We start from the raw sequence: 24,296 nt of genomic DNA on the forward strand, positions 1-24,296 counted from the left end.
ACCAGTATGTGAACTGCAACAAGAACTAGACAGAGAAGCATAGTAATCACTGACTATTAGAAACAGACAGGAACAAGCCTGTTTGTTAACCAGCAGGCTCACTGGATCCAAGAAGTGTGTTCAAACCCAACTATACAGCTCTATTTTTTTTCTGCTGCAACTCATCCATTATGCAGAGAAGTAATGCACTTGGGAACACTGTTGTGACAAAGTAAAAAAACTCACCTTTTTAATACCGGATGGCCTGTCAAACATTAAGAAGTCTCTTGCAGGCCATACAAACTATTTGTGGATGCAAAACACTGAAATATCCATTGCTTCTAAGAGTAGTCCTTGTAATATACGAGGTGTCCATTTAGACACATGTGCTATCAGATTCTCAGGCAATGTAACAAAATTACTCCTCAATATTCAGCTATACTGTCTCTATCCAAAGCACAGAAAACAAAACAAACACATGTAAATAGAAACAAATGTGACTGTCAACTGGTGGAGTCCCTGAGAGTGTGGAGTGATTTTAGTAACCATCCCCATTGTGTCTAAATGCACACCGTTCTATTATACAGTATAAGTGAATGGCTTTCTCATAGTAAGAAATGTCACATTTTGGGACATCATCGCCCAGGAATATAAAGCTGACTATCCCTTTGACAATGTGTAGCTCAACTTCCTTTAGCAAGGTTCTTTTCCCTCCTGAATGTAGCTCCTGAATTGCAGGGACAGAACAGGTATAAACTTAATATACATCCCATTTTATATTTGGATAGCCCTGCTTCATGTGTTTATAAGTTTGGGTGTACTGTTTATTATGATCAGGGGGTTAGGGTTTATATTATATTGCAATGACCACTCAGAGCACTAGATATGTGACAATAATAAACGAATACAATAATAAATATTTTACACAAACATTTATTTATTTATTTATTTATTTATTTGTTTGTTTGTTTGTTTGTTTGTTTGTTTGTTTGATTGATTGATTGATTGATTGATTGATTGATTTTTACCCTGCCCTTCTAGATAACATCTATTCTAACATGAATTATTAGATTTGGACTAAACAAAGCGTTTTATATATTTATCAATATAGGGCACTGGGAGAGTTTCTGACAGTAACCTACTTACTAGAAAGTAAAGCATGTTAACTGCATTCATACAATCACTGTAATGTCACATTTAGGCCCTAACTCACAAGAAGAAATGGCCAAAAGCGGTGGAGGAGGAGAAAAGTGATACAGAAATAGGAACACCGATTCTGCTACATAAAACCTTGTCTAATCAGTCTCACTTTGGGGGGGGGCAGTTATGCTTGTAGTGAATCTTTACAGTTACCATCCCCATCGTTGTTCTTGTTTAGTCGTTTAGTTGTGTCTGACTCTTCGTGACCCCATGGACCAGAGCACGCCAGGCCCTCCTGTCTTCCACTGTCTCCCAGACTTGGGTCAAATTCATATTGGTCGCGTCGGTAACACTGTCCAACCATCTTGTCCTCTGTCGTCCCCTTCTCCTCCTGCCTTCACACTTTCCTAACATCAAGATCTTTTCTAGGGAGTCTTCTCATGAGATGGCCAAAGTACTGGAGCCTCAGCTTCAGGATCTGTCCTTCCAGTGAGCACTCAGGCTTGATTTCCCTTACAATGGATAGGTTTGTTCTCCTTGCAGTCCAGGGGACTTTCAAAAGCCTCCTCCAGCACCACAATTCAAAAGCATCAATTCTTTGGCAGTCAGCCTTCTTTATGGTCCAGCTCTCACTTCCGTATATCACTACAGGAAAAACCATAGCTTTGACTATGCGGACTTTTGTTGGCAAGGTGATGTCTCTGCTTTTTAAGATGCTGTTGAGGTTTGTCATCGCTTTCCTCCGAAGAAGAAGGCGATTTTTAATTTTGTGGCTGCTGTCACCATCTGCATTTATCATGGAGCCCAAAAAACTAAAATCTGTCAGTACCTCCATATCTTCCCCTTCTATTTGCCAGGAGGTGATGGGACCAGTGGCCATGATCTTAGTTTTTTTGATGTTGAGCCTCAGACTGTTTTTTGCACTCTCTTTCACCCTCACTACAAGGTTCCTTAATTCCTCCTCACTCTCTGCCATCAGAGTGGTATAATCTGCATATCGGAGGTTGTTGGTATTTCTTCTGGCAATCTTAATTCTGGCTTGGGATTCATCCAGTCCGGCCTTTCGCATTATGTATTCTGCATATAAGTTAAATAAGTCGGGGGACAATATACAGCCTTGTCGTACTCCTTTCCCAATTTTGAACCAATCAGTTTTTCCATATCCAGTTCTAACTGTTGCTTCCCGTCCCACGTATAGGTTTCTCAGGAGATAGATAAGGTAGTCATGCACTCCCATTTCTTTAAGAACTTGCCATAGTTTGCTGTGGTCCACACAGTCAAAGGCTTTTGCATAGTCAATGAAGCAGAAGTAGATGTTTTTCTGGAACTCTCTGACTTTCTCCATAATCCAGCGCATGTTAGCAATTTGGTCTCGAGTTCCTCTGTCCCTTCGAATTCCAGCTTGTACTTCTGGCAGTTCGCGGTCCACACACTGCTGAAGCCTACCTTGTAGGATTTTGAGCATAACCTTGCTAGCGTGTGAAATGAGTGCAATTGTATGGTAGTTGGAGCATTCTTTGGCGCTGCCTGTCTTTGGGATTGGAATGTAGACTGATCTTTTTCAATCTTCTGGCCACTGTTGAGTTTTCCAAACTTGCTGGCATACTGAATGTAGCACCTTAACAGCGTCATCTTTTAAGAGTTTAAATAGTTCAACTGGAGTGCCATCACCTCCACTAGCGTTGTTAGCCATGCTTTCTAAGGCCCAACTGACTTCACTCTCCAGAATTTCTGGCTCAAGGTCAGCAACCACACTCTGGGTTGTCCAGGACATCCAGATTTTTTCCTCTGTGTATTCTTGCCACCTCTTCTTCATGCCTTCTGCTTCTGTTAGGTCCCTACCATTTTAGTCCTTTCTCATGTTCATCTTTGCACAAAATATTTCTTTAATATCTCTAATTTTCCTGAACAGATCTCTGGTTTTTCCTTCTCTATTATTTTCCTCTATTTATTTGCATTGTTCAGTTAAGAAGTCCCTCTTGTTTCTCCTTGCTATTCTTTGGAAGTCTGCATTCGATTTTCTGTAACTTTCCCTCTCTCCCTTGCATTTGGTTTCCCTTCTCTTCTCTGCTATTTGTAAGGCCTCGCTGGACAGCCAGTTGGCTTTTTTGCATTTCCTTTTCTTTGGGATGGTTTTTGTTGCTTCCTCCTGTACAATGTTACGAGCCTCTATCCATAGTTCTTCAGGCATTCTGTCCACCAAATGTAGTTCCTTAAATCTGTTTTTCACTTCCACTGTGTATTCATAAGGGATTTGGTTTAGATTATACCTGACTAGCCCAGTGGTTTTTCCTACTATCTCCAGTTTAAGCTTGAATTTTGCTATGAGAAGCTGATGTTCAGAGCCACAATCAGCTCCAGCTCTTGTTTTTGCTGATAATAGAGAGCTTCTCCATCTTTGGCTGCAGAGAATATAATCAATCTGATTACGGTATTCCCATCTGGTGATTTCCATGTGTAGAGTCGCCTCTTGTGTTGTTGGAAAAGAGTGTGATGACCAGCTTGTTCTCTTGACAAAACTCTATTAGCCTTTGCCCTGCTTCGTTTTGAACTCCAAGGCCAAACTTCCCTATTTTTCTTTTATCTCTTGACTCCCTACTTTAGCATTCCAATCCCCTATAATGAGAAGACCGTCTTTCTTTGGTGTCAGTTCTAGAAGGTGTTGTAAATCTTCATAAAATTGGTCAATTTCAGTCTCCTCAGCATTGGTAGTTGGTGCATACACTTGGGTTATTGTGATGTTGAAAGGTCTGCCTTGGATTCATACTGAAATCATTCTATCATTTTTGAGATTATATCCCATTACAGCTTTTCCCACTCTTTCGTTGACTATGAGGGCTACTCCATTCCTTCTACAGCAGTGGTCCCCAACCTTTTTAATGTCAGGGACCGGTTTTGTTGAAGACCATTCTTCCAAGGACCGGGGCGGGCGGCTGCTGCCACTGGCATCTGTGAATGGGGGTGTGGGGGGGACGTCTGTGCGTGGTGGTACTTGTTATGTAGTAGGTTGTTCGAGGATAGCTATGAATCAAACACATTACATGTATTGTGCCCTTTGTCCCCACCCCCCACCCCAGAATAAAGAGGCAAGACACAGGTGTTGGATTAATTAGGGCCACACTTTATTAACTTTATTAACTTGTTGTTCCCAAGCGGGTGGGGGGCTATGGTAAAGAAAAATACCAAAATAAAAATAAAAATACGTAAACAGAGCAAGTCCCATGCTGGGATTGCAAAAAAAACACAAAAAAACCACAACCCACCAAAAAACAAAACAACACCGACCCTCAATCCCCCCCCACAAAACAAAAGCCACTCAAAACTTTTTTTTTAAAGCAGCACCTTACTGGTCCCAAGCGTCCTCAACCTCCTGGGGACCACCTTTTCTCCCCTGCTTTTTGAAGGGGGGGGGAGAAGGAACTGACACTCCAATGTGTGCCAGCGTGCAGGAGTCCTCCACTCCCCCTTCCCTGCCAGCCTGCAGCCATCGAGACGCACCTTCCTCCATGTCCAAACAAATCCCTGCGCAGTTCCGGGGTGGGGACAGGGTGGGGGGGTTCTTTTCCAGGGGCGGCTGGGTCTCCTCCTCCTGCTGCCCCCCCATTCCATCCCTTCGGCCTCTTAATTGGGGGGGCAGGAGGAGGAGGAGGAGGGAGGGCTAATTAAGACCTGGTGGCTTGTGCCAGGCATGCCTGGTGCAGCTTGCTGGCTGCTGCCAGAAGCAACCGGGGCGCCCAGCCCACCTTTCCAGGCCAGGCCCAGGGAGCTTTTAAATCCAGAACACGCATCCTGCCTTGCACCACCTCAGCAGCAGTAGTAGTCGTAGTAGCAGTGGGGACGCCCTCTGAGTTGTGCCCTTGGCCGCCCGCCCTGTGTGCCCGGGCGGCCTCTTGCCTGGCCAAGGTCCCGAGAGGCCAGCGCTACCAGCCTCTGGCCACCTCCAAGCTCCGAAAGGGGGCCCCTGCTGCTGCCCCTCCCCGCCTGAGCTGGGCTCTCTCTCAGCAGGGCTGGCGTGGCGCGGCCTGCGGGTGGAAGGACTACCCGGGGACAGTGGAGGGGAGGCGATGGCGCGGAATGGGAGGTAGGCACAGGATCGGGCCTGACAGGGTTTCCCCCTCGCCTCCTCTTCCTGCTCCGCCAGGGATCCCAGGGCAACGAGGCGGGGTGCACCGGGCTCCTCCCCCCAGGGACAGTGACACAGAGATGGGACTTATCTCCGCTTTCCACACCTGTGTCGCTTGCTTGCCTGCCCGTCTGCCCACCCATTGGTCCAACCATCCTTCCTTCTTTGGGGCAGTGGCGGCCCAGCCTCACTTCAGCATGGGTGGGTGGCCGCACCGCCACCACAAGGGTGGGAGCGAGGCTTGGACGGGAGGCCCCAGAAGGAGGAAGTTCTGCGGACAAGCAGCAGCATCCCATGCAATCCGGCCTGGCCCACCTCTTCCTGGGAAGGATTGGCCAGGCAGGAAGCAGTAGGATCACTGGAGCGCGCTCCTGCCCATCCACTTGCCCCAAGTGGGGGGGCAGAGATCCGTGTCCACGGCCCAGTTCCAGCCAGCCCGCGGACCAGCAGTGGGCCACGGATCGGGGGTTGATGACCACTGCTATAAGTGATTTGGAATTCCTGGCCTGTGCATGGAGTTAAGATTTATTAATTACAAAGGGAGGATGTTACTTGATTAATATAACAACAGAATTTATGGATTGAGAGGCACACATGTATACATAAAATTGATGTGATTTGTTTACTGCAAATAATTTCAACTATGTTTGGAGTCAAATGGTAACTGAGAATTTTTAACTATGTAATCTGAAATGTTTATTATGAATATAACAATAGAAATTGTTGATTGTAAGGCACCTACTTAGAGAAACATAATATGAACTATAAGAATTTAATTTTAGGTTTATAATGGTATAAGTGATTTGATAATGCTATAAGTGATACAAAAAATACAGAAAACACAGAGAGTGACTATATATGCTAACATAGTATTTAAGAAACAATGGCCAAAATCTTGTGGCTTAGCACAGTAAATCATACATTGACTCAGTGGGCCCATTTTAACTGTGATTTACTATGCTAAAGAAAGTCACAATTAGCACAAGCCCATTTGAATCAATGAAAATTACAGGAGCTTACTCATGAAATCCTCACCAATTCCATGAGACTACTCTAGTGCAATTTACAATGCAAAATAACATGATTTTCACCATTGAAATGCATTAAAGGAATGCAAACAGCAAATCTGTGAAATAAGGAACGGCAAGTTGGATGGCAGTCTGAGAAGGAATTCAGCTTTAATCATTCCATTCAAGTTTAATAATTCTAACAGAAGTTGTTACAGCTTTTTATATAGGCAGGGGTTAGGAGGACTCCATGCTAATATTCACATTTCTTAAAACAAACAACATGGCAGGCTGCATATAATGCACTTTAGCTCCAAATAAAACTCTGTAGCACCGCATCTTTTTATCATGGAACAACTATAAAACTGGGACATTCACCAAAAGTATTTTCCTAAAAATTTTCTCCGCACAGAAATTTATTTACAGAAAGAAATATTTATTTACAAATATGCCGTTCAAATTGAAGTACAACATACCAACCAAGTTTTCTTCATAAAGCCCTACTAGGATGAATGTTACTTCAGTTAATTTCTGCTGTGGAGGTTTATGAGTTTATGTCCTTTTTGACAGACAATGAATTTAGAACCAAGCTATATGCTGTTCAATAATGACTTTACTATTTTCATAATTGGTTACAGGTTGTTTTTGCTTTCAACATCTGTAAAGGTGAAACAGTTCTTCAAAATATGCTGGTTGCCTACAACAGAACAAGGACACATACTAACCTAAGGTCCTGCCTCTAATCTTTCCAGGAATAAAATGAATTTAAAATAACAGCATCAATTGAACACTTCTGCAAGAGAAATTTCTCACATTCCTCCCAGATGATAAACTCAGGCTATGAAGAATAGCTACACTATACATCATTATAGCAATTCAAAGATCAAAGATTATATCGTGATGAGACATGTAAGCCAGTCTGATGTTATGTCTGCAGCATGGAAGCTATCACAAGAAAATGTGACAAGCTCTGGACACACATAAGGAAGACACACTACAGTATCTCCTCACATCAGCATAACCACTTCTAAAAACTAAGCATGCTGACATGGGAAGGAACCATACCATTAGATCCTTTAACATAATCTGGATCTTCTAACATAGACATGTGTAAAAGATGCATCAGGATCTATAAGCAGATCACTGATTATTCACAGTAGATCAGTATGTACTTGATTTCCAAATGTATGATGAAGAATCTACAATATGATTCTCCCAACTTTACCATTTCAAATTATACTGCTGAAATGAACAAACATTTGGATAATCAGGTGTGGAATTTTATGTAGAAAAATATGGACTGCCTTCATTTCTTGTACTAATAATAAATACCTGGTCTCAGAATTCCTTAATCCCAAGTGTATTTTGCACCCCAAGTTCCAATAAAAAATGAAGAGTATATCTTGTAACCGCGAAATCACTTCTACTCTATCGTTATCAAAATGGTGCAACAAGTCTCACAGCCACAATTTGCATAAAGTACAGACTTCAGTAGCATTACAATTTCTGTGTAACCCAGGTGTGTACAAAGTTACAAAGGAAGCAACAACCATACTGTTGCAGAACATGTTTCCAAACCTACACTAAGTGGTACCTTTATCATGATGTGCAAAAGAACAAACCAACCCAAAAATATACTAGCTTTTGTGATTAGTACTTTATCAGGCAAGGTGTTACACAAGTCAGCAGAGGACAGCAAGGGAAAGCTTCATATTATGTTCCTATAGTCTGCATATTGTATTCAACCATCTAGGGTGGAGCATCAAGGCTTTCTAACTTCCCAGTTTGCAGAGAATCTACAGAATATCCTGGAAGATCTTTCTTTCTTTCTTGCTGTTTAAACATTTTTATTTACTAAAATCAGTTACTACGTTAAGATAAAAAAAAAACCTCATATGTCTGCAGATTCTTAGCAAACAATCAGTGTATGAACTGCATTCATAATTATTATATAAACATAAAATAAATCAAACTGTGTTCCACACTGGTTCGTAGTTCCAATGTTTTCAACTTGTTCAGGAGAGATCTTTTTGCATGTATATTGATGTTATACCACACCCATCCAGAATTTCTATATTACATTAGTGGATTCATTTATCACTATAAACTCAATAAAAGAATATACCATTGTTGATAAATTTGTCTCTCCTTTTCTATCCTGCAGTCACTTGGACTTTTTGTGTTATCTTATCCAACGCTGCATCCATGTGCTTATGGATGCCTTAGTCAAATATTTCTAGACTCTTGCAATGTCCATTCTTGATGCCATCAATAATGAGATGAGAATCTTTGAATGCTATTTTCCTTACAATGTCGCTACAGACTGACAAAAGTTCCAATGATTAAACCAGGTTCATTTGTTGTCTCCCTAACCTAATGACAACAAAAGGGAAGAGGTCTACTGGAATGTGTTTGACGTTTTTCTTTGTGTGTTTTGCAATGAAGCATCATAGATAATACTCATAACACAGCAGGAATGTGGCTAATGAAAAGGGAGGAAGAGGAGCCTATGAATATTATATGATTCCCTACCTCTACTTCCAAAACATTGGTCTACAATTTTTTAGAAGTCATTTGCTTCAGAGATAAAATGTGCTATTTATTATATATTTTGATGTGCCAAATTCAAATACAGTGGTGCCTCGCTAGACGATGATAATCCGTTCTACTGAAATAGCTGTTTAGCGAAATCATTGTCAAGCGAAAAGCATTTCCCCATTGGAATGCATTGAAACCTGTTTAATGTGTTCCAATGGGGAAGAATCATCATTGTCTAGTGAAGATCGGCCATAGGAAAGCCACTTTGCGAACCGCCAATCAGCTGTTTAAATAGCTGTCTTGCGAAGCTTACATCCCGAAAACACCCATTTATTCCAGCAAGAATCTCAACAGATGTAGAGGAAACTGGCTTGGAAACTCCCCTCACTTTGAAAAATACTCTAGAATGCAGCAAGTTTGCCCACTGCTCATTACATAAGAACTTATTTAATCACGCTTCTTGTCCCCTCAAAAAAAAAATCTTTAAAAGTTTGCAAATCTGTGAGGATTGCAGGGTAGACAATGTTCCTGCCAGAGTGCCATCCCTCCTCCATGGAGCAAGTGGTGAGCCCAGGATCCCTGAGACTGAGAGGAAAACAACCCCTTCAACAGAGAACCAAGAGCGGAGCAACAAAGAAAAAATACTAGTGATGATGGTGGAGGCAGTAGTAGAACATACAGAGAAGTTGAGGGTCTACAACAGTGATGGCAAACCTTTTTGATCCTGAGTGCCCAAACTGGGGGGGGGGGGGAACACCAGCAGGCAGCAGGTGGTGGCAGTGGTGGCAATGGAAGTGGTGGTGGAAGGGGGAATCCTGGGCCCGGAGGTGCCTCCAGACCCCACTCTGGGTCCACCTCCAATCGTGCCCAAAACCACCACTGCCTATAGCTCGGCTGGCCCACCAGCGCCAGCTGCTCCGGATCCTGGCCCGCCTCCTGTTGGGGTGCTAGCACTGCAGCCACCTCCTCAGGTGTGGATGCCAGAGGTTGGGATCCAGTGACTTATGGCTCGCGCACCCACAGAGAGGCCTCTGCATGCCAGCTGTGGCACACATGTCATAGGTTTGCCATCGCTGGTCTAGAAGAACAGATGACAGGTCCAGAACAGGGAATGAGTGACAGAAAACCAGAAATGATAGGACAAAAAGGGGTGGAGCCTGAGAGTCAGTTGGGAAAGGTGGGGGCAAAAGAAAAGGGGGGAGGGAAGGAAGGGAAGAGTGAAGGAAGAGGAAGAAAAAGGTTGGTGGAAGAGGGGGAAGCCGAATTGCGTAAATGTGGTAAAATCCTTCTCCTGGGATGGGAATCGATCTGGTTAGAAAATCCCCGGAAAAAGAAATGGTAACGGCTCACAGTGCTGACAGGAGATGGAGAGAGGCAGTGCCAGTGTAGCCTTCTTATTAGGGTGAGAAGAGGCTTGAGAGTGGGCAAGGAAGATCAGGGAGGAGAGAGCCTGGCTGGGCAAGGAAAGGAGAGAGGGAGGTAGATGGCAGCAGCCCTCAGAAACAACAATACCGAACACCCCAATGCTTCAAAATACTCAGGAATACGTAGGATTTAACAGGTCTATGCCAAGGGCATCTAAAGGGAGTGGAGTGCCCTTGCTGTCAGTTCCACAAGATGCCACATTAATCGACTTCTCCTTGGATAAAAGTTTTGAATTGTTGGACTTTAATGTTTCAAACCCATTTCAGAAACCAGAAACTAACCCCTTCCTCATATCATTGTGTGAGGAAGAGAAGTTACATATTCCTGTCACTACTGAAAGTTTCCTGTTGGTACAATCCAGGGTCAAGAGTTGTGTGTTGCTAGATGTAGAAGTAAAGGGGGAAAAAAACTTCTCAAGGTAACAAACCCTCACAAATTCATTTGCTATAAAAAATTATCATCCTTTCTAGAGAGAGATAATTTAAGAGCCAAAACAGACCTGCCATTAGAACCTGATGAACTAGGAATAACCACATCAGTGAAGCTCCTTGAAAAGAAATCCAACAATTGCAGGCACTTGCACAGATGAGTCTGTATTCATCAGTTGTGAAGAAGGTAGTATAAGCTAATGACAATTCAAATCCAAAACCCAAGTGTGAATTTGTACAACTTTCCAGCAACATTTTAGTAGCAGAACTGCTTGGATATTTGCATTAAATCCAGAAATTAGCATAAAAGGCTACCATCATTCAAAGAAAATGAAAATCTGAAAGATTGTATTAACTGAATCTATTCATTTTGTGTATATCTAAAATTTTTCAAAGAAACTTCTCATATATATCAATTGGATCAAATGAAACCGGCATGTAAGCCAATGCTGAAAATTAACATGAAGGTTTAACAAGGTGCCAAGGTAACAAGCCACTAGCAGACAAAAGGTTTGGTTACTTATACTTACTTGATAATAAACAAAACAGTATAATATACTATAAGCTACATGTAAAATCTAGATAAGTGACTTTAAAGCAGTAGGGGTAGGAGGATCAAACATAGCTTTTGTTCTCTTTGAGTTGTTTCAGTTCACTGCACTTGCCTATAATCATCCTTACCCTTTTTCCAAAGGGAAGAGCCAAATTAATATTGTAAATAAAATTCTAATGTACTGGTAAGCAGATTATTTTTAGAGAAGGCATTCCAGGTACAGAAGATAACATGACATGCTTGGAAAACAGAAGACTGTTTGTAGACCATTTTGCGCAACATAGATCAGACACAGTAAAAACCAGACCAAAGTGCTGATGTAACATAACGGAGACAACTTGAGACAAAAGAGTTTCCTTGAAATGAAAGAGATGGGGAAAAAAGAACTGTAGATTTAGTTATTTGAAATAAGGAATGTGAATTATTGTCATCTGCTCTAACCATTACAAAATACTTTCTTGGCCCAAAGAAAGATCAGTAAGCAAATGAAGGAGCTAGAATTCATCAGGAAAAGAAACGCCACTAAAGCCTTATGAAGAAAACTCTTGTTTTAGTTCAATAGCTCGGGCAAAAAAGAGTACAAAAATATAACAAGAGTACAAAAAATAACTACAAATGTAACAATAATAATTTAAGGATACAGCTCTAGAGGTGAATAACCGTTTCCCCCCTCGATATGCAAAGAAGTACTGTAGTTGTGCTAGTTCATCTCAGCATGTTGGCAGAAAGAAAGGAAGGAAGACAAAATATTGGGGCACTTTAATATTTATTTAAGTGTGAGCTTTCTTTTTTCAAATGCTTCTCTAAAATGTATGATTATCTGAAGACTCAAAATGAGCACTTATCACCCCCCTGCTACAAAGAGAGCAAGACAGCATTATTAAAAACATAAATTCAATACAAAAATCCTTTGCAGTCAGATTCATTTGAAGAAACTGGCAACAATCTTTGGAAGCTTATGTCAAACAAACATTTGTCTTTAAAATGCACAAGACTTGTTTCTGCTACAAAAATTCTTGAATACTTCTTCCTTTGCAGTTGTTTGGGACAGCAAGTCCTGTGAAACATTTCCGTAACAGAGCCCTGCAGGAAATCATACATACTTCGCCTAAAGTAACTAAGGAATCAATACTAAAATAGACTCATTCTAAGGATAGAGGACTGAACCTCTGAGCTGGAAGCTCAAACGGAAACTCGGCTATAATAAGACCAGCTCTAAAACCACCGCCGCCGCCGCCTCTGCCACATACATCAACTGCCTCGCCTGCCATCCCTTGCACTCTTTGACAGTTGATCGCATCCTCCCCTTTTTCTTTCCAATTACGGCGCCTCATTCTCCCCTGACCCGGTATGAACCACGCACCATCAGCAGCAGCACCCTAGCCAGCCAGCCAGCCGTCCCCCCCCCGCTCCTCCCCGCTTCTTCTTCACGCTCTCTCGCGCCCTCCCTACGGGCGCGCAACACACCCAGACCCAGACCCAGCGCAGCCCCTTCCTCTCCGGCGACCCTCCCAGCCCCTCCCCCCTCGCGCGCTACTCCTCACATCCCCCTCCCATCCAAGGACAGGCGCCACTTTCCATCATTCCTCGTCGGCGCCCTCTCACCACCACAAGTGGCAGCTGCTGTCTCTCTACAACCCCCCCCCTCCAACACACACACACACAGAGACACACACACTCTGACCCCATCTCGCCTTCTCTTTTCAGCAGAAGAATCCCCTGCTCCCCCTCAGGCCAACCCGCGCCACCACAACGACGACCCTCTTTTCTCCTCAAGGCACCCGCTTCGCCTCTCTTAAGCTCCCCTCGCCTTTGGCACTAAGGCCACGTTACATGGTCCCCTGCCTCTTCCACACCAGCCCGCCTGCGGCCGTCCTCATCGCTTTCCCCCGGGGCACTTCCGAAGCCCGTTCCCGCTCTACGCGCCCCCTCCCCAGAGGATCCCCGGACCCCCCTCCCCCCGAGTCCTTCCTTCCTCGCTTCATCCGGCCCCACGCGCCTCAGCCTGCGGGAAGGACCGCTGCGGGGAGGGGGAGGGGAAACGACGGCTCTTACCGGTTCTCCGCAGCCACAGCACGCGGCGGAACGAACGGTGGGAAAAGAGCGGCGAAGGCTGGAGAAGGGCACGAAAGGCGCGCGAGGCAACAGCTCGCGGCAGGACTCGAGCGCGCGCCCCTGAGACAGCGGCGGCAGCAACAGCGCGCCGCCGTGGAAGGGGCGGCACACGTCAATCATCGCTCCGCCCCTTAAGGCGGAGGGGAGACGAAGGAGGTAAATACTGCACGGCGGCTGGAAATCCGGCGGCAGCAGCGGGTCAGCGCTGTGGGTAGCCTCGACGTCAACAGCTTTTCTGATTGGACAGGAAATCTTGAGAAGGTTGGAATGAAACGTTTGATTGAGGGAGCAATTTACCCAGTGATGAAAAGGGAAGATTCACTACCTAAACATGATTGGCAGCCGCTAATATCCTTAGAACGACTCTGATAGGCATCTGTCTTTACGAATGAAAAGACAAAAAAAAAGCTCTCCGGATTATAGACTTCAAGTCCCATCAACCCCAATCAGTTCAGTCAATGATCAAGGATCCAGAGGATTGCAGTCCAAAATATCATGGAGAGCTGGCTTTGGAAAGGATAGAGGAGGGAAAAAAGCCACCCCAACCTCAATCATTCCATTGTGAAACCGAGCTCCCTGCAGGAAGGGACGGCTATATTTACCGGGGGCGGGATTTAGTGCGATACAGCCCAGTAGGCGTGGCACAACTCGTAACAGGCAGCTCCCGGAGCCAGTGATCGCTTCCCCCCGGGTTTGACACCTCTTTGGTCAGCGGGTCAGGGGACCGGCCTATCGGGGAAGCGTAGACGTTCGGTTCGGTTTCGCCATCTCGCGGATTAAGCGGAGGCCTTCAACGCAGCGTTGGGATGAGCTGAATCCTCACGTCAGGGAGGGGGTCCCTCTTAGGGCAGCGGTGGCCGCTAGAAGCTCGGCCGGTGGGTAATCTACAAGCAGGGTCCTGAGGCGAATTATTCCTGGCGAGGGTGAGTAAGAGTAGACCCGGTGACCGTGGGCTTTCCTCCTCTTCCTCACCATTGGTACGCCCCAATAGATTTCTCTCTCCTCAGCTTTGCTGTGGTCGAAACCACTCAAAGGGTGGGTGGGGGGAATGGCGGCGGCGAAGGAGCAGCTCTGAAGTCGTTAAATAAAGCGCTGGAGGGAAGGGAGAGGGGGAAAGCCTTTCTGGTTTGGGGGATTCAGCCGCTAGTCGCTGCCTTCAAGGCGGCCTGGCATGCAGTAGGGAAAAAGGAAGCTTTCTCCATCTCGTAATCTCCTTCCTAAAATAATAAATACTAAATCTTTTTGTCACGCTGCTGTCGCAGGCGTATCTTTTTAAAAAGTGGGGTAGATGCCCCGCTTTTGTAGGTCTCGAGTATTTTTGTGGGGGAGACAGGGCACGATTTAAGAGGCTTGGAGCGCCCTCAAAACATCTCTTGTATGTTTTGTTTGGAATATTTATGAGCCGGTCTTTGCACTGTGGAGCTCAAGAAGGTGTAAATTTGAACAGTAACACAAAAAGCTGTTAAACAATCATTAAAATGGCTTTGTCCCATGTCTTCCGGCAGGCTAAACACTATAGACAGACCAACCTATTTATCCTTCCAAAACCTTCCTAAAATAGAAAATGGAACTAATGGCCCCTTTTGTCTCACGGTGTCTGTTATTTTACGTCAGCACTTTGGCCTGGTTTTTACTGTTTCCAGTCTGTGTTGCATAAAATAGTCTACAAACAGTTGGACAAGTACTCTATAAGTACACCTCAGTCATTTAAATCTTTTTGTCACCTGTCATCTACCATGGTTCTTCCTACAATGGCAATGTAGATGACATTTGTGAAGCCCAGCGCTTCATTCTTGTACTCCCAAAATGCTTAAGATTTCATGATGTCACATGGTAGCAATGAATTTCCAAATTTTCCATTATGTGTTATAAGAATAACAGGAAATAGTAAGACAGTAGCTAACATGACGGCAGAATTGCAGATGCTTTCTTGTATGCCATTATATGTGTCTGTAAAAAGAAACCACCTGAATGGGATATTTTGCTATAAATATTGTCTGTGATGCCATTGATTCTACCTGTTTTATGATGCATGGATACTACAGCACTGTGGGAGGAAATGCCTTATCTGATTTCATTTAGGAAGACATTTGTGAAGAGGAAGCAAAATGGGGAATCTTCTGATTTTGTGATGGCTGCCAGCACCTTTTATTATTAACCAGATATGGGGAATGGTGGGAGATTGTTGAGCTGTGGTTATATCAGGATGGGTTTGAATTCAATCATGGATTAAACTGGACTTTTTTGGTAGGGACACAGGAGAGGGCCTTCTCCATCACTGCTCTCAGACTCTGGAACTCCCTCCCATAGGAGGCCAGGCTGACTCCTTCTTTGCTGTCCTTCCGCAGGCAGGCAAAGACCTTTCTCTTCAGGCAAGCCTTCCCTCAGTGACTGGCTACCTGAGGTGGTTTTTAAATGGATTGTTCTGCCTTGTTGCTTTGCGTGTGTTATGGTATTGATGTTGTTCCCGTTTTTTTTAGGGTGGTATTTGTTTGATTTTTTAAAAAATATTTGTATACTTACTATTTTTAACTTTTAAATATTATCTTTTAATGAGGTAAGCTGCCTTGGGTCCTCTTTAAGGAACAAGGTGGGGTAAAAATATTTTAAATAAATAAACCATGTGATTTCTTTCTCCAAAAGTGCACACTTGCTTCGTATTTTTTAAGAATATCTCTACTGTACATTTTAAAAACCTGTTATTTTGGAAACCAGCTAAATTACTTCTGCAGATATGTAAGAAAATGTTTTTAAAAGCAAAAACTGTTTTAATAGTTTAAAAAAATCAAGAAAGTCCAATTTAAATGTTTAAAGTTTAAATGTTGTTTTTTCATTATTGATTTTTATCCATTCTGTGTTGTGGTAAGCTTTAGAGAATTTTTAAAAATCTGTTTTTAAGGAGGGTTTTTATTCTGTAATGTTTCCAATAATGTCTTTCTATTATACTTTAGTGGAGTAGGAAAGCAACAAATATTTTAGATAAACTGTTTTAATATAGCATTAACATGCAGTTAAGAAATTTATTGTTATTATGTGCCAAAATATAATTTATGGGAGGTACAGCACGTTTAGGCTACAGTCCTAAGTGAGTAAAAATGCATTTAGGCTGCAGTTCCACATTGGTGCTATGTTTCAGCAAGGTGGTTAGGACATTCTTCCAAAACTATTAACCCCAAATTTGTTAAACTTACCATTGTGAATACTGTATGTCAACTTTAAAGACTCATTTTTTAAAAACTGAGCGCATAATGTAATTTAATACTATATCTTTTACAGATCTTATTCCCTCTATTTTTAGGACGCAACTTTTCTACTCTTACCAACCACCTCCTAAGGCTGTTTAAATGAGAATGTCCTTGGCGCAGAGAGTACTGCTCACATGGCTCTTCACCTTACTATTTCTGATCATGCTGGTGTTGAAACTGGATGAAAAAGCACCATGGAACTGGTTTCTAATATTTATCCCAGTTTGGATATTTGATACCATTCTTATAGGCATGATAATTGTAAAAATGGCTCGTCGTTGTAAGTCTGGCTTTGACCCTCGTAATGGCTCGCTCAATCTCAAGAAGAAAGCCTGGTACCTTGCAGCAATGCTGCTTAAGCTGGCCTTCTGCCTCGCTCTCTGTGCAAAATTGGAGCAAGTTGCTGTAATAAAGCTAGCTTATGTCTTTATTCCCCTTTGGGCTTTGCTCGTTGGAGGGATGATCGAACTTGGATACAACATCTTCTGTGGACAAAGGGACTAATTTTCTATAAACTGCGTTTTGGCAATTAACATCACATTCCTGAGCTTGCTATACGTTTACTGCATATAAAAGAACTACTGATACAGACTTACGTTGATGTTTATGCTGCTGGACTTAGTGCTTCAGTGTGTGAAGCATATCTGTCTGGCCCTCATGTAAATATTGTAAATAAAACTTATTTTCTATGCTTTTTTTGATGTTTAGGTCATGTGGAACATACATGTCTTTCAAAGAGTCAACAGGGGGTGGAAATGTATTTTGACACACAAGTTCCTTACATGGTATAATTGAGCTCTGTAACAGTAGTAACAGAAAGAACATCATTGAAGGGCAGATACACTTAGATATAGCTAGAGCAAAATAGGTAAAATTTGGAAAGATGTTGCATGAAAGTGTGCAGTCTGTCACAGAACTTCATTGTGTTTTCCCCTTTTTTACAAATGAAGTGGTTGATATCCTGTCTACAGCACCTTCATCAACAATTTTATAGAGCCAGGGAGATGCCCATAAAATTGCTTTGAAGATTAAACTGTGCTTGTGAGCTCCCAGCTGGCCACTTCTTGTGTATAGTATTGCTTGGGACAGTTGTTTACTTATTAGAGGTGTGTCTCTCCTGTGTTCTTAACTGTAATCCTAGAATTCTTCAAAACGTCTTCTGTTTTTTCTTGCACATTAGCTTTTCTACCTTTCACTTTCTGTTGTGGATCTGGGGTGGGATTGTTGTGGTGGTGGTGGTGGGTTTTTTTTAACTGCCTTAGTGTTTCTTGGGAGTCATAGTCTCCCTGCCTATGAGGCACTATAGAGCAGTGGTTCTTAACCCTGGGTTACTCAGGTGTTTTTGGACTGAAACTCCCAGAAGCCTTCACCACAAGCTGTGCTGGCTGGGATTTCTGGGAGTTGCAGTTCAAAAACACCTGAGTAACCCAAGGTTAAGAACCACTGCTATAGAGGATATCTTCCAAAGAACTGATTCCTAGGAAGTACTGAGTAGTTTTCTTGCTCTCTCTCTCTCTCTCTCTTTTGGCAAATCAGCAATATGAAGTAAAGGCTGGAGAAGCCAATGGTGCCAGTAAATTACCCAAGAATTCTGTGAACTGCAATCCAAAAAAACAAAACAGCACACTCCTATTTATCATTTTCAATGAAGTGATTGAAAAGAACTAAGTTTTGTTACAGCACCAACAGGGCTTTACAAAAGTTAGCATGTTCAGGGATCAGGAGCGTAGAAACGAAGGCCAAATATAAAGTCATGTGAAAAAGAAAGTACATACATTCATTGAGTTCTAAGATTTTACATATCAGAACATAATAAATCTCATCTAGACCTTAGCAGATCTGAAAATTAGGTAAATATAACCTTGGATGAACAATAACACATGACATATTACACAGTGTTATTATTATTTTACAAAAATAAAGCCAAAATGGAGTGGCCATGTGTGAAAAACAAACTACGCCCTTACTGCTTCCATAGGAATTAAGAGGCTTAAGTAGCAGCTAGGTGCTGCTAACCAAATGCCCTTGAATAAATTGATCATCAGCAATTGTGACCCTCTCTATCAAAGCCAAAGTTTTAGCAGTTCGCTGATCTGGAGCATGTGGGTGTGTGTTAACACAATGCCAGGGAGGAAAAACATCAGCAATGATCATAGAGAAGCAATTTTTGCTGCCCATCCATCTGGGAAGGATTATAAGGTCATTTACAAACCCTTTAAAGTCTGTCATTCTACAGTGAGGAAGATGATTCACAAGTGGGAAACAGTGAGGATAGTTGCCGATCTTCCCAGAAATTGATGTTCAAGCAAATTCACCTAAAGGTCAGATGGTGCAATGCTCAGAGAAACTACAAAATATGAAGGGTTACATCTTAGACTTTACATGCCTCAGTTAGCATGTGAAATGTTCCAAGTTCATGACAATACAATTAGCAGAAAAGTAAACAAGTATGATTTGTTTGGAAGGGTTGCCAGGAGAAAGCCTCTTCTCTCTTAAAAGAAGATATGGAGATGTTTGGCCATAATGCACCTCGTTTGACAAAAACCAAATGCAGCATATTGGCACAGATACCTCATACTAACTGTCAGGCACAGTGGTGGAGTGGTGATGATTTAGGCTTGTCTTTCTGCCCAAGTCCTGGACACCTTGTAGTCATTGAGTCAAGTATGAACTCCTCTATACACCAAAGTATTCTAGAGATGAATGTGAGGCCATCTGTCTGACAGTTCAAGCTTGGCTGAAACTGGGTCATGTAACAGGCCAATGATCTCAACCACACCAGCGAATCTACAACAGAATGGCTGAAAAAGAAAAGAATCAAGGTGTTGCAATGGCCCAAAGTCCAGACCTCAACCCAATTGAAATGCTGTGGCGAGACCTGAGGAGAGCTGTGCCCACAACTAGAGATGGGGTATTCGTATTTCTATACGAATATCCCCACTCAGCTGGAATTAACAAAGGCCCACTCACACATCTACTGCTGGCGGCCTTGCTTATCCTTCCAATCACTCCTGGAACGCCACTCTCTCCCCATTCGGCTGGCCACTCAGCAGCTGTGCAGGGAGACTCGTCCTCCCTCCCTTTGCCTAGTGGCTAGCCGAGCAGGAAGAGAGTGGGGCTCTGGGTTGGAAGGATGAGTGAGGTTGTCACCACCACTGGAGACGTGAGTAAACAGTCTTGGCCCCATCTCTACCCACAACCTTAATAAAATGAAGCAACATTGTAAAGACGAGTGGCTCAATATTCCTCCACAACGTGAGAGACTAATAAAGTCATTGAGAAATTATAATTTCAAGTTACTGCTGCTAAAGGTGGTTCTACAAGCTATTGCATCATAAGTTATACTTAATTTTTCACACATGGTTTCTCCATTTTGCCTTTTTGTTAAATCATGGCAGGGTGTAATATGTCATATGTTGTTTCTTCATCTATCCTAATTTTCAGACGTTCTAAGGACCAAATGATTTTTATTATGCCCTGATATGTATAAAACATAGCTTTTCAAGAGGGTGTACAGTGGGGCCCCACTAGACGATTACCCCGCAAAACAGGTAATCCGGAGGACGATGACTTTTTGCGATCACTATAGCGATTCGCAAAATGGCTTTTCCTATGGGGGATTTCGCTGGACAATGACTTGTTCTGTGCTTCGCAGACCATTTTTCGCAAGGCGATGATTTTTACAGGGGTTCGGCACTTCTGTTTTTCGCAAGAGCGATTTTACAGCTGATCAGCGCTTAGCAAAATGGCTTCCCTATGGCCGATTTTCACTGGACAACGATTTTTCCCCATTGGAACGCATTAAACGGATTTCAATGCATTCCATGGGGAAACACTTTTTGCAAGATGTTTTCGCAAAACAGCGATTTCAATGGAATGAATTAACATCGTCTTGCGGGGCACCACTGTACTTTCTTTTTCACATGACTGTAAAATTTTGTAGCTATACTATTTTCAACTGATTGAGCAAATAAACCTTAGACTTAAAAAAGCAGTAAACAAAGGTGTAGTGAAAACTAGTTGTTGGGTATATGTATGAAATTGGGAAAATAAAAGACCAGCAGATTCATTTTAAACATTTATATACCATCCAGTTAAAATGTTGCCAGAATGATAAAAGAATAAACCCTGTCAAAGGAAAATATTACAAATGTTACCTGCAAGCTGTGTTCTCAGGAGCAAACATCAAAGAAATGAGTTCACATTTACCACTTTCCAGATACAGTAGTGTGAAATCACAGATGTCTGAGACCTCGTTACCACTTTAGATTAAGCACTGTAAAACTTGCACAGAGGGAAAATCTTTCCAGTTCAGTTTGTCTTTGTAGTACTTGTAGTACCCTCTCCCCTCTCTTCAGGCTTTTCTTCTAAGGCAAAGTTGAGAGATTTAGTTATATTTTCTATTCTGTAACTATTATCAAGAAAAGACCAGGAGTGGGGACCACACAGCCCTCCAGACTACAACTTACAGTCCCCCAGCATTGGCTATACTATACGGTAGCTGCAGTGGATGACCATTTAACACTCCAGCATCTAGAGCCGCCATTTTCAATCTTTCTTTTTGTCACAGCCATAAACACATTATGAAATACAGGCTCAATCAGGGTTGTGTAAGTTACATAACAAACCTTGTAAGAGTGTGTGTGAAGAATTGTTTCCAGTCTATGGCATATCACCCCCCATTGAGAATGACTGATCTGGAGCAGGGGTCAGGGAACTTTTTAACTTTTTACCCCCCATAAAATTTATTTACGTTGACATTACCCCACCCCCCGGCTCTTGCTGTCCACGGCCAACCCCTGCCCCTCCTGCGCTCGCCCGGGACCTGTGGCCATCGTCCAGGCAGCCAGTCTGGAGCTGCCACACCGCTAGGAAAGCACGTACTTGGAGAGGGGAGGCGGGCACTGCAGGGCCAGCAGGTCCACTGGCCATGAGCTCAGGGGAGGCGGGGTGGGAAGGGAGCCTCCTTGCCAGTGCACTGAGCAGGTGGGCGCAGGCAGGAAGGAGAGCACCGGCTAGGGCTCCACCGGGCAAAGACTCCAGCTGGCCTGGTCCACTGCCCTCCCCCCCACACACTTTGGAGGTGAGGAGGACAGGCAGGTGCCCTGTGCAGTTCCTCGCCAGGGCTCGCTCTCCCCGCGATGGAATGCCCACCTACACAAATCATTGTCAGAAATAAAATGCCTGGGGGTAAAATGCCTGCAGCGACCATCCCCATTACCCCCAGGACTTTCATTTTTACCCCATTTGAGGTAATTTACCCGTCCCCTAACCACTGATCTAGAGGAACACATGTTCCCCATCCTTGATTTACATTTATCTAAACAGTTGTTTTAAATAAAGCTACTGTCTTTCCAGCAAGATTAATAAAGCATTTCAAGGTTTACAGTCTGAGCTATGCCATTTTCCCAGGTAGAGATGAAATTTGATTTGATCGACCCTATCTACCATGTCAGCATTTCAGCTCCCGCCACTGAATTCCTAGTTGGGACAATATGATGCAGTGTAGAAGTCTGCTGTGAGCTTCTTTTGATGGTGAAGATGTCATTGAAGGGCTGGAATTCTATTGTATATTTCTTCTGACATAACGTTAGTATCGTAACTTTCTGCAGTGAACAGCTACAAGTTTAATAGAGTAGGCATTTCCTACCAAGTCATGCAACTGGTGTGCAATAAGAAATGCCTACACCAACTTCTTTATTTATGGCAACTTGCTGCTGACAGTTATGCTGTTAGCATTGTGTCAGTAAGCATAATAAATAGGACTCTGGCCAGTTTCTACTGAATTATTCCTTCAATATTTAACAAATCAAATCTATCCAGTAATGTTATTTTCCATTCTATTTTGAACAGATTCTCAATTAAATTATTTATTTGATTTATACCCTGCCCATCTAGACCAAAGTCTACTCTGGGCAGCTAACAATAAGACATAAAAATAAAAGCAATATATTAAAATAAAGACAACATTAATAATATAAGTCAAGATGGCAAAGAATAATTAGTTGATGACAGGAGGGAAAGCCTGCCTAAAGAGCCAGGTCATAAGTTTGCTCCCTCACCCAGCGAGGGAGCCAGGCAGATCTCTGTGGGCAGACTGTTCCAGAGGTGAGGGGCCACTGCCGAGATGGCCCGATTTCTTATTCTTTCTTTCTGGGTCTCCCTCGTCATTAGGCCCCTCGGCCACCCATCCTGGCTAGAACAAATTACTCAGGTAGATCTAGGTGGGAGGAGGTGTTCCGCAAGATTTTGAGGTCCTAAACCATTTAGGGCTTTATATGTCATCATTAACACTTTGAACTCAATGCAGAAATGAACGGGCAGCTAAAGGGGTAAATATGCTGATATTTTCTCACCCCAGTGAGAAATCTGGTCGCAGCGTTCTGCACCATTTGAAGTTTCCGCATCATTTTCAAAGGTAGCCCTACATAGAGCTTATTACAGTAGTGTCTAATCTCAAGACTATAAGCACATGGACTAGAGTAGTGAGCACCCCGACATCAAGATAGGGACGCAGCTCAGCAATCCACCAGAGAAGGAAATAGGTAGAACGGACCACTGATGTCACCTGGGTTTCCATGGTAAACACCAAATCCAGATGGACCCCCAAGCTGTGAACCTCACTCTTCATTGTGAGGTTTACTCCCCCAAAAGAGGGAGCTTTCCAAACCACCAATGGTGGGACCACCCACCCTCAGGACCTCCATCTTGTCTGGGTTCAGCCCCAGTCCATTCTCCTGCATCTATTGTAGTACAGTGGGGTCTCGACTTAAGAACTTAATCCGTATTGGAAGGTGGTTCTCAAGTCGAAAAGTTCTTAAGTCGAATCTGCATTTCCCATAGGAACGCATTGAAAACCATTTAATCCGTATCTGCTCTTTTCTGTCCATAGAAACTAATGGGAAGCTGCTATTCTGCCTTCTGCCACTAGGGGGGGGGGGATATTTTCTTTCTTTTTTTCCCCTTAGGTTCAGGGAAGGCAGGGAACACTAAAGGCAGCACTTTAGAACTCTTTTTTTTTTTTAAACGAAGCCAATTTTAAATAATGTTTTAAAGCATGTTGTGCTGATTTTTTCAGCACAAAGGCACTCAGGCAAGCTTTTTAGGTGCTGAGCAAGCCTCCGGAAGCCTGCTCAGAGCCAGACGATCAGCTGTTAGGCGGGGAGAGGAGCGGGGGAAAACCACAAAATGGCTGCCAGGCTCTTTCTGGGTGTCGGCTTTTAGCTCTTTCCTGCTCTTTTTCCTGTGGTTTGGGGGCTACCAAGGCCTGGTAAGTGACTTTATTTAACAGTACAGTGTTTATTTTTAAGTTTCTGACCCTTTTCCCTCCTCCAGAAGCCTCTAAGGGGAGGGAGGGGGGACTTTTTTCCCTGTTCGTAACTCGAGGGAAGTTCACATGTCGAGTCCTTACTTTCCCTATAGGGCAGGTACGTAACTCGAATTGTTCGCAAGTCGGGTCGTTCGTAAGTCGAGACCCCACTGTACAGCCTCCAGGCAGCGCCGGAGGGATGAAATGGCATCCGCTGTTGTTGGAAAAAAGATGTAGAGCTGGGTATCATCAGCGTACTGATGATATGAATCCCCAAACCCCCTAATGAGCCCACCCTGTGGCCTCATGTAGATATTAAACAGTATTGAGGAGATAATCGAGCCCTGTGGAACCCCACAGCTGAAACTCCACAGGGCTGATACACTCTCCCCAAACTGTACTCTCTGAGGATGGTCCTCCAGGAAGGATCGGAG

The 24,296-nt window shown here is 43.4% G+C and overlaps 2 protein-coding genes across 5 annotated transcripts in view; one reads left to right on the forward strand and one right to left on the reverse strand.

Moving 5' to 3' along the window:
* Positions 1 to 13,378, reverse strand: part of PHTF2 (putative homeodomain transcription factor 2) — a 91,286-nt gene extending 77,908 nt beyond the window's left edge. For both annotated transcript variants that reach the window (XM_073000711.2, XM_073000710.2), the window contains exon 1: positions 13,249 to 13,378. The gene's annotated coding sequence lies outside the window, so the exon portion shown is untranslated. The remainder of the gene's footprint in view (positions 1 to 13,248) is intronic.
* A 711-nt stretch (positions 13,379 to 14,089) lies between these two features.
* Positions 14,090 to 17,247, forward strand: TMEM60 (transmembrane protein 60). 3 transcript variants are annotated; one of them, XM_020790019.3, is made up of 2 exons: positions 14,090 to 14,231; positions 16,607 to 17,247. In XM_020790019.3, exon 2 carries the CDS (start codon positions 16,653 to 16,655, stop codon positions 17,055 to 17,057), a length of 405 nt encoding a protein of 134 aa, XP_020645678.1. In that variant the 5' UTR covers positions 14,090 to 14,231; positions 16,607 to 16,652; the 3' UTR covers positions 17,058 to 17,247. The 3 variants fall into 3 exon arrangements, with proteins under 3 accessions (XP_020645678.1, XP_020645679.1, XP_020645680.1); XM_020790020.3 differs by having other exon boundaries at positions 14,092 to 14,231; positions 16,585 to 17,247; XM_020790021.3 differs by having other exon boundaries at positions 14,146 to 14,285.
* The last annotated feature ends 7,049 nt before the right edge of the window (positions 17,248 to 24,296 follow it).

This window comes from Pogona vitticeps, chromosome 5, assembly GCF_051106095.1.
Source record: "Pogona vitticeps strain Pit_001003342236 chromosome 5, PviZW2.1, whole genome shotgun sequence".
Lineage (NCBI taxonomy): Eukaryota > Metazoa > Chordata > Lepidosauria > Squamata > Agamidae > Pogona > Pogona vitticeps.

Excerpts from the sequence above, each read along its gene's own strand:
- TMEM60 (XM_020790019.3), top strand. The coding sequence starts at position 16,653 with ATGAGAATGTCCTTGGCGCAGAGAGTACTGCTCACATGGCTCTTCACC.